Source organism: Sapajus apella, unplaced genomic scaffold (assembly GCF_009761245.1).
Source record: "Sapajus apella isolate SASKATOON/1434 unplaced genomic scaffold, GSC_monkey_1.0 scaffold1, whole genome shotgun sequence".
NCBI lineage: Eukaryota > Metazoa > Chordata > Mammalia > Primates > Cebidae > Sapajus > Sapajus apella.
This window is the reverse complement of record NW_022436941.1, coordinates 4,327,567-4,342,284: the sequence shown is the minus strand read 5'-3', so window position 1 is coordinate 4,342,284 and position 14,718 is coordinate 4,327,567. Positions and strand designations below refer to the sequence as shown.

The 14,718-nt window shown below is 40.7% G+C and overlaps 1 protein-coding gene across 11 annotated transcripts in view; it reads left to right on the top strand.

Annotated features, from left to right (window-relative positions):
• PRELID2 (PRELI domain containing 2) overlaps positions 1-14,718 on the top strand; it is a 299,465-nt gene that overhangs the window by 72,957 nt on the left and 211,790 nt on the right. For 6 of the 11 annotated variants that reach the window (XR_004258376.1, XM_032243857.1, XM_032243759.1 and 3 more), the window contains one exon: positions 6,261-6,330. Coding sequence is in view for 10 of the 11 variants with exons in the window: in XM_032243857.1 (XP_032099748.1) it covers positions 6,261-6,320 (60 nt within the window). In the remaining variant the exon portion in view is untranslated. Of the gene's footprint in view, positions 1-6,260; positions 8,707-14,718 lie in introns of those variants that run through there. The other 5 variants (XM_032244016.1, XM_032243675.1, XM_032244195.1 and 2 more) reach the window with 1 other exon arrangement.

Sequence of the window (14,718 nt, the reverse complement as noted above, 5' to 3'; positions counted from 1 at the left end):
GGTCTGTCCCTTCATCTCTGTATGTCACACTCATGACCAGACTTTGGGTATTACTCAAATCTCCCTTCTTCAAGTGGCTTCTGCAAGTCCTTCCTTCCTGCAACATTAGTCTCTACTTCCTTTCTTCTGTTATACAGTCACTTAGCAACAGGGATACATTCTGAAAAATGTATTTAGATGATTTTGTCATTGTACAAACCTCATAGAGTGCACTTCCACAAACCTAGATGGTAGAGCCTACAACACACCCAGGCAATATGGTACATCCAGTTGCTCCTAGGCTATAAATCTGTACTCGTGTTATTGTATTGAATACTGTAGGCAACTGTAGCACAATGATAACTATTTGCGTATACAAACATAGTTAAATACAGGAAAAGGTATAGTACACATATGGTATAAGAGATTAAAAAAATGGTTTACCTGTATAAGACACTTATTGTGAATGAAGCTTGCAGGATTGGAATTTGCTGTGGGTGGGCAAGTCAGCAAGTGGTGAATAGGAAAGCCTAGGACATTACTATGCATTACTGCAGATTTGTAAACCTTTTGCACTTAGGCTACACTACATTTATGAATAAATACTTTTGTTTCTTCAATAACAAAATAACCTTAGCTTGCTTTAACATCTTTTATTCTATAAAATTTTGAATTTTAACTTTTTGACTATTTTGTCATAACCCTTAGCTTAAAACACAAACACATTATACAGGCATGCAAAAGTATTTTTTCTTTATATCTTTATTTTAGAAACTCTTTTTCTATTCTTAAAATTTTTAATTTTAATTTTTACTTTTTAAACTTTTTTGTGAAAAGCAAAGACACAAACACACACATTAGCCTGGGCCTTTACAGAATCAGGATCATCAGTCTTACTGTCTTTCACCTCCACATCTTGTCCCATTGGAAAGTCTTCAGGGTCAGTAATATGGAGCTGTCATCTGCTGTGATAACAATGCCTTCTTCTGGAATACCTTCTGAAGGACCTGCCTGAGGCTGTATTACAGTTAACTTTTTTTCAGAGACAGGGTCTCTCACTTTGTTGCCCAGGCTGGAGTGTAGTGCCATAATCATAGTCCACTGCAGCATCAAACTCCTGAACTCAAGTGATTCTAAGTAGGTAAGACTACAGGCTTATGCCACTGCACCTGACTAATTATTATTATTATTTTTTTTTTTAAGAGAAGGAGGTCTTACTGTGTTGCCAAGGCTGGTCTCAAACTCCTGTCCTTAAGCAATCCTCTCATTTCAGTTTCTCCAAAGTGCTACCATGCCTGGCCCTATAGTTAACTTTTTTTTTCGTAAGTAGAAGTACATTCTAAAATGATAAAAAGTACAATATAAATATATATATACATAAACCAGTTATATATATATATATATATATATATATATATATATATACCAGTAATATAGTCATTTATCATTACTGTCAAGTATTATGATATTATAACTGTATGTGCTATACTTTTATACAAATGGCAGTGGAGTAGGTTTGTTTACCCCAACATCACCACAAATACATGAGGAATGTGTAGGGTTATGATGCTGTAACAGCTACAAGGTCGCCAGGTGGTAGGATTTTTTCAGCTCTTGTGGAGTCTTATGGGACCACTATCACATATATCATCTGTCATTGACTAAAACATAATCAAGCAGCACATTACTGTACTTTTTTCTTTTAAAAGTCATAGTACTTCACAGGGGCTATCTCTCTTCAGCTATTTTTTCTTCCTCTATTTCCTCTGAAGAGGGCAATGGCCCCTTGAGTAGAGGCTGCTTGTCTTATCTGCGTCCCTGTCCCACATAGCTTCCCTGTCCTTCCTTACACAGAGTGGGTGCTAATCCTGTTTATGGTATTTACTCCAAAGCCATGACCCACAGAAAGCAATATTTCCAGTGGGGGTTCTTTAACACCAGTCTTTTATTACTGATAATTAAGTGAGCAATTCTCTTTTGTTAAGAGCTCCCGTGAATGTACCTTTTGAGAACTGTTTTAGAAAATTTTTGTTCGGTCTAATATTACTCTCTTCCGAGCCTCCTACATAAATCAGAGCTTCTCAAGGAAGGATCAGTTTTATAGCTAAACAAATATACTGTTTGAATTTAGCCACTTTTAGTTTCAACTTATTCCTTCTCCTCTAAGACAAGTTTTGTGTTTTTATAGTAATCAGCTATTTCTCACAGACTCTTAGAGTGGAGAATTTGCGAAGTGTTATGAATCTGAAAGACTCCGAGACTCCTTTGTGGGGATACATTTGGCCAGCACAGCTCTGGTATTAGGGAAATGAGCCTGCAAGGTAGCTCACTTATCTGTACATTGGCAAATAGAGAAAGATAGCCTTGTAATAGAGAAGAAAAAAATCTCAGTGGGGAAAGAAATAATAAAATCAAGCTGGTTTACGGTTTGTCAGTCTAAAAAGCTTTTAAGCCTTATCTATAAAGGTAGATCCACTTAATGTTTGTTCTGCATTTCAGGCATCATTGTGTGATAAGTGGTGTAAATTTAGCCCCTTTAAGTCTGATCTCCTGGGAGTTGAGATTTAAGCGTTGAAACTTTATTTGAAAGGACTCTATCGATTAGGTTTTGATTTGGTCCTTCTTCACCAAAGAGAGATACTAAATCATGGCTTAGCTTCCCTGTTAGGTGTTTTTTTCTGTTCACTTTACAGGCCACTCTCTCCCTGCCCCCATTCTCCACGTTCCATTTCTAATGTTCTGCCTAAAAAGAGTAAAGTGGTATGAGAGGGGGAAAAAGGGAAAGAAAAATCAACTGTCACCCTGTGAACATAATTGATTTAACAAATAACATCTTTCAATTCTCAAGGAAAACCTCTGTCTTCACTTACGTCAATTAGTGTTCAGTTCAATAAGTGGTGGAGGTCTTAATTTAGATGGATGGGAAAGTTTGCAGGTTCTTACTTCCTAGGGAAGGAGTGTGCTTTTCTTATTTTAAAGCCATGCTGTCTGGATTTATGCATCTACTCTGCAACAAAGAAGCTTGAAAGAGAATTAATGTGATAATTTTTATTCTTCCTGAAAATAGAGAAAAGACATTTAATTTCTGTCCAGAGATTTGTTAGAATAAAGAAGTGAAACGAGGGAATGAACATTTTCTGGAATCCATTAGACTGTAAACTCCATGCAGGCAGGTACTTTATCTTGTTCATTCACCATTCAATCTCCAATGCACATAGTAGGTGCATAGTACCTATTTGTTAACTGGATCTGTTGTTAAGGGAATAAGAACAAAAAGGGGCACAATTCAGGTTTTCTGTTAAGAATTTAGTTAAATTTCATTTCACTGGTTGCTTCATCCCTTGTCCCCAACGCCCTTTCCCCTAATTCTTTAAATGGCAGGTGGCTTTTAAGAGTGCAGTATATACTATATCTTCAGAAATGATTAAGGAGAACCGATTTCATCAATTCCCAGACTGTCAGAATTGGAAGAGATCTCAGAGATGATGTAAAGCTGCTATTTATAAATTCTTGTAAATGAATTGCTTGTTTCAGAATCACATTGAAACGCGATAGTTCCCTGACTCCTTTGTAAGACTTATGAAGGGATTGGCTCACTTACTCAGCTCACAGCTCTCAACTCCTGTATGAGGGGGAGCATACAGGTGAGCAGGTGCAAGGGCCAGGATGAGTGCTTCTGGGCAACCAGCAGGAGCAGAACTCTGTGCGGGTCTGCAGCAGCATCTAGAGGTTGCCTGTGACTCTCAGAACCCCAGAGGGTGCATGTTACAGTGTGCTATTTTAGTTTTGTCATTCATGGATGGCTTAAGTGTTAAACAGCTCAATGGAAGGGTCAATGTGGTAGCCGCTTGTACGTGCACCCAGGTCCTTGTCTGGCATCCAGGAAGAATCAGGTTGTGTGAAAGAATTGAAGGATGGTGAATGTGGAGATTTTATTGAGCAGTGAAAGTGGATCTCAGTGGGATGGGGAGTTGGGAAGGGGATGGAGTGGAAAGGTGGTCTTCTCCTGGAGTTTGGTTGTCTCTGGCTGAATTCTTCTCTGAGATCCTGCCATCAAGCCATCCCTCTGAAGTCAAGCTGCTTCTCTCCAATGTCCAGATGCTTCTTCTCTTCTCTCCTCTGCCACTCTGCTACTCTACTGGTGGGGCCTGGGGTTTTTATGGATACAGGATGGGGAGTAGGGTGGGCCAGGTGGTTTTGGAAAAGGCAGCATTCATGTGGGAAAACAGGAATGCATGTTTTCACTTTGGGCCACAGATCCAGGCTTGAGGATGTGGCCCTCACCAGGGACTGCCCTTTTCCACCCAGTATTTTCCTGCCACCTTTCCTTATCAACATGAGGTATGTTATACATGTACAGACTCGGGCCTGAGCTTTGAAATTTGTGACTGAGTCAAACACACTCTTGGGTAGACTCTTGGGAGTCTGTTTCCTTTTGTGACTTCCCCTAGTAATGTCAGTGTGAAGCTGGGTATAGAAAGCACTAATCCCATCTGCCTCTCAGTGCCTTGACCTCTGTGGTCTATGTTACTCCTTGGTAAAAGTGATCAGCCTAAGGTACCCAGCAGAATGATTGGTGGAGCTGTGATAAGAACTCAGGTCTCCTACCTCTGTCAATGGTGCTCCTGGCCCTATGATTTGCTGCTTTGGTTTAGCAAACACTCCTTACTACTCAGCATTCTCTCAAGATCCAGTAATACTTCTTCCTTCCAAGATAATGGTAGTATTTGTGGTGATGGCCAGGCAGAATCTGAAGGAAATACTAACTTTAGTTTCATCTACTTTGATGTTAAATATATTTTATCGTCTTCTCTAGCGATGCCTTTGATTACCCTCCATCCTCATCCCTGGGCTCAGACCCCAAGTCAGAAGTCCCTGCCTTTCTTCTGCAAGTCTACTTGGCATTCCCAGCCCTGCCTGATCATAAGAGGATCATATGGGTGCCTGTTAAGGGCATAGAGTTCTGGTGCCTGCTTGAGTCCCATTAAATCAGAATCTTCCTGGGAGGGGCCTGGGGACCTGTATTTTAAGTTCCCCTTGATATTATTATCTGCAACAATTCTCAGGCTTCGGTATCTGAAAATAGCAGCTTCCTTTCCCTTGGATCCAACTTTGATGTCCTGGAGACCCCAGTTTATAATTACATCGTAACCCTGTCTTCCCATTTGATGGTTTATCCTCTCTTCTGTAGAACTTGTGCTTTAAGGAGGAAAGGAATTTCTTTTTTCTTTCCTCTAAGGTGGAATTTTCCTAGAAAAGATGCTAGGTGGACAGGTGGGTGTGAACAGTAGCAGAATGAACATTGCAAGAAGGTTCATGGGTGCCTTTGAAAAGGAAGAGGGTGCCTGTGCTCTTTTCCTGGCTTTATTACTTAATAGTTGTGTAACTTTGGGCAAATTATTTAAACCTCTCTGAGTTTATGTTTCCTCGTCAGTAAAATGGGGATAAAGATAGTACTCATTTGGAGGTTTTATGTGCATTAAGGTGTCCAAAGTCAGCTCTTAGGACACAGATACAGTTTGAGATTTGCCTGCAGGGGGTGTTGGAGAGTACACGCAGGTACAACTCTTGTCATGGGGTATAGAGAGGGATTTTTGAACTGTGATGCACCTGCCACAAAGGTCTTAGCTGATCCCTTGGAGAGCTTTGAGTGTTGGATGCTCCTCAGAGTTGTCCCAAATTAAGGGAAGGAGGCCAGGTCTTTATACCCCTGTACTTATCAGTCACTCGATGTGGGCTGCCCCTGGAGGGACATGACTTCAGGTAAGGCAGCTCCCTTTGGCTGAGGGTGGCTGTGTGCCAGAAGCAACCTACATACAGTCTGGGTGGAAAGGGGAGTGCTTTAGTCCTGGGAGGGATCTCAGTGGTACACCACAGCACTCACTACCCCCAGGTAATGTGTGTAAAACCCCAACAGTGAATCTAGCACATCTGTAAATGTTCAACAGATATTAACTATTGCCATTATCATTCTAGCTCTGGCAGGGCCACTTTCAAGAAGGTTATTTAACTATTCTTGGGCTATTTTCTTATGTTTAAAATGGAGATCCTAAGTTCTGTTCTGCCTACGTCCCTGAGTAGTTTGGAGCACATGCAGAGATAATGTATGTGAAATTGCTGAGTAAAATAGTATTAAAATGTCAGGTATGGCTATGAGCCTACCTTTTTGAAATGAATATATGGCCATGACCTGGATTCTTTGAAGGGAAAAGGTTGTGATAAATGTAAAAGTACTTGTCTGTGAAATAGGGCATTTTAATTTTTTTCTCTTCTTTCTATAGGGAATTAGAATCATGGAGATGCTGCTAAAGGAACAGTGTGGTGCCCCCTTAGCAGAATAAAGAATCATCAGTGAGTACCAAAAGCAAAGTCAGAATTATTTACGCAAGCCGTGTTTTCATGCTTATCAGCCTGGTATTCTACAGCAGCCTCCCTGGGCTATTCACGCTGCACACTTCCCAATTATATGCATAGAATACTATTTCACAGGTGTTTTATCTCTTTAGTACTTTTATTTACTTGGTTCTTTGATTTTCAGAGCAGTTTTGTATTACATGCTGGGTTACAACTCTATTCAAATTGTTAAAACTGTTGCACAATCTACCATGATTGGGAGCCTCAAAGTATCATAGATTTGCAAAGACTGCAGCTCAGATTAACTGAAGCTTAATGTTTTTGTTCTGAAAATAATCAAAGGAGGGCTTTAAAGATGTAATTGGAGCAGGAAGGGAAACAAGGAAGGGGCATGTTGATTGGCCAGTGAAACAAATATCTCTTATTAGTCATATATATTTCCAGTGATTCTGAGTAGCTGCCTGAAATGCGATTGAGAGGGATTCTGAGGTCTTGAGAGTAATACTCAGGCTCTGGGTAAGAGTGCCTTTAGTGATTAACAGTGTCTGCCCATGGGCACAGTATGGAAGGAAGACAGCACTCATGCTGAAGCACGTGCTGCATCTAGTTTAGGGCAAATGGTGGAGGGTTAACAGATAGTGGGGAATTGCCGAACTACTCAACTCCCTACCCTCACCCCCTAAATTTATATGGTCTAAATCAGGAAGAATGGTTTTTATAGTGGAAATGGCAGGACAGAGTTATTTAAGGGAGAATCAAAGCCCCAAATAAATGAGTATGATAGATTTACATCATACAGAACCTATAGACCTTAGATTTTTAACACCTGAGAGTTGAAACCTTTGAATAAAACAAACTTTGCCTTGGGTAGTGTAGAATTAACTCAAATTTTCTTATGTTGGTTTAAAAGTTGAGACACGTGGTTTTGTGTAAGCAACCTAGTATTCTAATTGTGACATACAATAAACTTTGAGAGCAGTTAGCCAAAAAGAAGCAAAAGGAGCATTCATGTAGAAGCACCTTGGCATACCAAGCATACTGTCCAGATGTGTGAATGAATATCAGTTGGAGAATTATAAAGTCTTTCTGTTTATTTTCAGGTTGGACTCCATTTTGATTAATACTAAGCCCCTGTATACTTAATACATATTAATTCCTTTGTTACTGGAAATCTAAACAAGATATAATTTCATTTAGCATAGGCATGCACATAGCAGGTGCTCATAAAATGTTGGAATTGAATCTAAATATGGCTTACTCCTACATCCACCCTGTTCCTTTAAAAAATTACAGAGAACAACTTGGCCACATCTCCCTATTTTTCTCTGCTAGCATATTTGTGAGGCTCACTAAGCAACCTCTGTACTTGCATACTTAGGCACAGATCCCATCTTACTCTGGGAGGTGGGATCTTGAGTCAGCTCCAAGGTAAATGAAGGAACGAGGGGCCTCCATTTCTATGGGAAAGGTGAACACCTGTTGGTCTTCAAACTTCAAATTAGTGGTTTTGAAACTTTCTTAAGCATTAGAGTCATCTGGAGGATTGGTGGGCTCCACTCCCCAAGTTCTGATTCAGTAGGTCTGAGATGGGGCCTGAGCATTTGTGTTTCTAACAGATTTCCATGTGATGGTGATCCTGGTCCTGGGACCACACTTTGAGAATGGCATTTTTAAATGAGTTCACATCTCTGGGTGCAGACAGATGAAATGCCAGGGCACTGAGAAAGCTGTTAAGCCAGGAGTTAGACATTGTTATATATTTGGTCAACTTTTGATTAATAGGAAGAGTGAGAGGGGGCGCCAAGATGTCCAAGAGAAGCCAGTGCCAGAATGCAGCTCACAGTGAATGAGACACAGAGGGCTGGAGGACTTCACGGTTCCAAAAGAGGTGCCAGGTTCTTTTCTGTGGGACTGATAGGGCACTGGAATTGGGCCTAGGGAAGGAGCCGCAGGGTGACAGCCACCCAGGGGGGCAAATCAAGCCAGGGTGAAATGTGCAGCTGTCTTGGAGGATCTGGAGACTTAATCCCCTGGGAGCCCCATTTTGGATCCTGTGCTTGCCTCATCCCTCCTGCAACCCATGGTCCATGGGGGGCCCTGCCAGACAGTGAGGCGCTGTGGGTAGTCAATACAAATCTGAGCAGTGGCTACTGCCAGGCTTGGCAAGTTGTTGCAGAGACCTGGGTGGGAATTCGGACCAGTGCCAGTGGGACAGACCATCCCACTCTGGGAGAGACACCATTGGGAAGGCGGGGCCAATCTCATCTGCAAACAAACTCCAGGGAAGGACCACCTACTCAACAACCTGACTGAACCTGAGAGAGCCCAGCAAAGCCCTCCACAGGCCAAAAAAGATACAGCTCCAACCTCAATTAAAAAAAAGTACCCTCAGAAACTCCTCCTGACATCACCAACTTCAAAGATTAAAGGAAGATAAATCCACGAAGATGGGAAAAAAACCAGTGCAATAAGGATGAAACCACCAAAGAACAGAACACTTCTTCTCCTCCCAGGGATCACAACACCACACCATCAAGGGAACAAAAAAAGACAGAAAATGAATCTGACGAATTGACAGAAGCAGGCATCAGAAGGTGGGTAATAACAAACTTCTGTGACTTAAAAGACCATGTTCTAATCCAATGCAAATAAACTAAGAAAAAGGTTAGATGAAATGCTAACTATAGAATAACCAGCTTAGAGAAGAACATAAATGACTTGATGGAGTTGAAAAACACAGCGCGAGAACTTTGTGAGGCATACACAAGTTTCAACAGCCGAATTGATCAAGCAGAAGAAATGATATCAGAAGTAGAAGATCAAATCAATGAAATAAAATGAGAAGCCAAGATGAGAGAAAAAGGGGTGAAAAGAACAAAGCCTCCAGGAACTATGGGATTATGTGAAAAGACCTAATCTATGCTTGACCGGCGTACCTGAATGTGATGAGGAGAATGAATCCAAGTTGGAAAACACTCTTCAAGATCTTATCCAAGAGAACTTTCCCAACCTAACAAGGCAGGCCAACATTCAAATCCAGGAAAAACAGAACCACAAAGATATTCCTCAAGAAGAGCAACCCAAGGCACATAGTTGTCAGATTCACCAGGGTTGAAATGAAGGAAAAAATCCTAAGGGCAGCCTGAAAGAAAGGTTGAGTCACCCACAAAGGAAAGACCATCACACTCAGAGCAGATCTCTCAGCAGAAACCCTGCAAGCTAGAAGGGAGTGGGGGCCAATCTTCAACACCCTTAAAGAAAAGAACTTTCAACCCAGAATTTCATATCCAGCCAAACTAAGCTTCATAAGTGAAGGAGAAAAAAAGTCCTTTACGGACAAGCAATTGCTGAGAGATTTCATTGCTACAAGACCTGCCTTACAGGAGCTACTGAAGGAAGTACTAAACAGGGAAAGGAACAACCAGTACCAGCCACTGCAAAAACATACCAAATGGTAAAGAATAACGACAGAATCAAGGAGCCATGTCAATTAATGGGGAAAACAACCGGCCAGTAACAAAATGACAGAATCAAATTCAAACATAACAATATTATCATTAAATGTAAATGGCCTAAACACCCAAATCAAAAGACACAGACTGGCAAACTGGATAAAAAGTCAAGACCCATCCGTGTGCTGTATTCAGGAAACCCATCTCACATGCAAAGACTCACATAGACTCAAATAAACGGATGGAAGAAGATCTACCAAGCAAATGGAGGGGAAAAAAAAAAAGGCAGGGGTAGCAATCCTAGTCTCTGATAAAGCGGACTTTAAACCAACAAAGATCAAAAGAGACAAAGAAGGGCATTACATAATGGTAAAAGGATCAATGCAACAAAAAGAGCTAACTATCCTAAATACTTATGCACCCAATGCAGGACCACCCAGATACATAAAACAAGTTCTTAAAGACCTACAAAAAGACTTAGACTCCCACACAACAACAGTGGGAGACTTTAACACTCCACTGACAATATTGGACAGAGCTATAACACTCCACTGACAATATTGGAATGAGACGGAAAGTCAACAAGGATATCCAGGACTCAAATGCACATTTGGACCAAGCAGACCTAATAGACATTTGCAGGACATTCCACCCCAAATCCACAGAATACACATTCTTCTCAGCACCACATTGCACTTACTCCAAAACTGACCACATAATTGGAAGTAAATCATTCCTCAGCAAATGCAAAATAATGGAAATCACAACGAACAGTCTCTCAGACCACAGCACAATCAAATTAGAACTCAGGATTAAGAAAAGCACTAAATACCGCACAATCACATGGAAACTGAACAACTTGCTCCTGAATGACCAATGGATAAACAATAAAATGAAGGCAGAAATAAAAATGTTCTTTGAAACCAACGAGAATGAAGACACAATGTACCAGATCCTATGGGACACATTTAAAGCAGTGTCTACAGGGAAATTTATAGCAATAAATGCTCACATGAGAAACAAGGAAAGATCTAAAATTGACACCCTATTATCAAAATTGAAAAAGCTAGAGGAGCAAGATGAAAAAAACCTCAAAAACCAGCAGAAGACAAGAAATAACTAAGATCAGAGCAGAACTGAAGGAGATAGAGACACCAAAAATCCTTCAAAAAATCAATAAATCAGGACCTTGTTTTTTGAAAAGATCAACAAAATAGATGGACCACTAGCTAGACTAATAAAAAAGAGAAGAATCAAATAGATGCAATAAAAAATGATAAAGGGGGAGATCACAGCCGATTCCTCAGAAATACAAACTACCATCAGAGATTACTACAAACAACTCTATGCACATAAACCAGCAAATCTGGAAGAAAGGGATAAATTCCTGGACACTTACACACTCCCAACACTAAGCCAAGAAGAAGTCGAAACCCTGAATAGACCAATAACAAGGTCTGAAGTTGAGGCAGCAATTAATAGTCTACCCACCAAAAAAAGTCCAGGTCCAGACAGGTTCACAGCTGAATTCTACCAGACACACAAAGAGGAGCTGGTACCATTCCTGTTGAAACTATTCTAAACAATACAAAAAGAGAGGATCCTGCCTAACTCTTTCTAAGAGACCAACATCATCCTGATACCAAAATCTGGCAGAGACACAACTGAAAAAGAAAACTACAGGCCAATATCCATGATGAACATTGATGCAAAAATCTTCAATAAAATACTGGCAAACCGAATCCAACAGCACATCAAAAAGCTTATCCACCATGATCAAGTAGGCTTCATACCGGGGATGCAAGACTGGTTCAACATATGCAAATCTATAAACGTAATTTACCACGTAAACAGAACCAAAGACAAAAACCACATGATTATCTCAATAGATGCAGAGAAGGCTTTCTTCGACAAAATTCAACAGCCCTTCATGCTAAAAGCTCTCAATAAACTAGGTCGATGGAACGTATCTCAAAACTTAATAAAAGCTATTTACGACAAACCCACAGCCAATATTATACTGAATGGCCAAAAAGTAGAAGCATTCCCTTTAAAAATTGACACTAGACGAGCATGCCCTCTCTCACCACTCCTATTCAATATAGTATTGGAAGTTCTAGCCAGATCAGTTAGGCAAGAAAAAGAAATAAAGGGCATTCAATTAGGAAAGGAAGGAGTCAAATTGTCCCTATTTGCAGATGACATGATCGTATATTTAGAGACCCCATCATCTCAGCCCAAAACTTCCTTAAGCTGATAAGCAACTTCGGCAAAGTCTCAGGATACAAAATCAATGTGCGGAAGTCATAAGCACTCCTATACACCAATAACAGACAAACAGCCAAATGATGAGCGAACTCCCATTTACAATTGCCACAAAGAGACTAAATCCTAGGAATACAACTAACAAAGGAGGTAAAAGATCTCTTCAAGGAACTACAAACCACTGATCAAGGAAATAAGAGAGGACACAAACAGATGGAAAAACATTCCATGCTCACGGTTAGGAAGAATCAATATTGTGAAAATGGCCATACTGCCCAAAGTAATTTATAGATTCAATGCTATCCCCATCAAGCTACCAATGACCTTCTTCACAGAACTGGAAAAAACCACCTTAAACTTCATATGCAACCAAAAGAGAGCCCTCATAGCCAAGACAATCCTAAGCAAAAAGAACAAAGCTGGAGGCATCATGCTACCTGACTTCAAACTATACAAGGCTACAGTAATCAAAACAGCATGTTACTGGTACCAAAACAGAGATATAGATCATTGGAACAGAACAGAGGCCTTGGAAGCAACGCCACACATCTACAACCATCTGATCTCTGACACACCCGGCAAAAACAAGCAATGGGGAAAGGATTCCCTGTTTAATAAATGGTGTCAGGAAAACTGGCTAGCCATATGCAGGAAGCTGAAACTGGACCCCCTCCTTACACCTTATACAAAAATTAACTCCAGATGGGTTAAAGATTTAAACATAAGAACTAAACCCATGAAAACCCTAGAAGAAAACCTAGGCAAAACCATTCAGGACATAGGCACAGGCAAGGACTTCATAACTAAAACACTAAAAGCATTGGCAACAAAAGCCAAAATAGAGAAATGGGACCTAATTAAACTTAAGAGCTTCTGTACAGCAAAAGAAACAATCATTACAGTAGACTGACAACCAACAGAATGGGAAAAAATTTTCACAATCTACCCATCAGACAAAGGGCTAATATCCAGAATCTACAAAGAACTATAGCAGATTTATAGGAAAACAAACAAACCCATTCAAAAGTGGGTGAAGGATATGAACAGACACTTTTGAAAAGGCCAACAAACATGAAAAAATGCTCATCATCACCAGTCATTAGATAAATGCAAATCAAAACCACATTGAGATACCATCTCACACCAGTTAGAATGGTGATCATTAAAAACTCTAGAGACAACAGATGCTGGAGAGGATGTGGAGAAAAAGGAACACTTTTACACTGTTGATGGTAGTGTAAATTAGTTCAATCATTGTGGAAGACAGTGTGGCGATTCCTCAAGAATCTAGAAATAGAAATTCCATTTGTCCAGCAATCCCATTACTGGGTATATACCCAAAAGATTATAAATCATTCTATCATAAAGACACATACACACGTATGTTCATTGTGGCACTGTTTATGATAGCAATGACCTGGAACCAACCAAAATGCCTATCAATGATAGACTGGACCAAAAAAAAAAACAATGTGGCACATATACACCAAGGAATACTATGCAGCCATAAAAAATGATGAGTTCATGTCCTTTGTAGAGACATGGATCAACCTAGAAACCATCATTCTCAGCAAACTGACACAAGAACAGAAAATCAGACACCGCGTGTTTTCACTCATAGGCAGGTGATGAACAATGACAACCCTTGGGCACAGGGAAGGGAACAACACTCACAGGACTAGGAGAGGAAGGGAGTGAGGGGACGTGGGGGCGGGGGGAGCGGCGGGGAGAAGCGGGAGGGATAACACCGGGAAAAATGCCTGATGTAGGCAACGGGTGGGGGGCGGGGCGGGGGATGGAGACAGCAAACCACCACAGCATGTATGTACCTATGCAACAATCCTGCAGGATGCAGAACGTGCACATGTACCCCAGAGCCCAAATACAAGAAAAAAAAAAGTAGGATGAGTGTTATTCTTTGTATGGCTTTTCCCTGATCTTTGCATCTCAGCTTCTTGTTTGCCCCCTTTTTTTGTTGCTTAAATGTTGCCAGGCTCCATCCTGGCAACAATGCAGTTGAAAAGAGGGGAGGTGAGACTAACATCAACTTGTATTTTAAATCAATTTGGATTTAAATTGTTGGTAGTGAAGGTGAGTAAATTAAACAAGTTTAAAGCATTACCCGTTGTCTTGTTACCCATGTTCTGTGTTTCGTTTTGTTTTGATTTCTTTTGAGGCAGGATCTCGCTGTTCTGTCACCCAGGCTGGGGTGCAGCAGTGCAGTCAGGGCTTACCACAGCCTTAACGTCCATGGCTCAAGTGATCCTCTCACCTCAACCCCCTGAGTAGCTGGGATCACAGGCATGCGCCACCACACCTGGCTAATATTTTCCTTTTTTGTAGAGATGAAGTCTCTCTATGTTGCCCAGCCTGGTGTTTTTTTTTTTTCGTCCTGTGGTTGAGGGCTAAGCCATGAACTCAGGGCATTGCATTGTTTGTGAAAAGCAACTTATTCTTTCTTAAGTGAAATGGTTGAGGTCTGAATATAACCAGGAGTTTAGTATAGGACAGTTGCATTTAATGCATTCAATGCAATGAAATTTCCTGAAGGATTTATGTTATTCAGACTCTCAAATTCATGACCAGTTTTCTCAGAGTAGTAACTGTAAAGTAGGAGAGATACACACACACACACACACACACACACACACACACACACACACACACA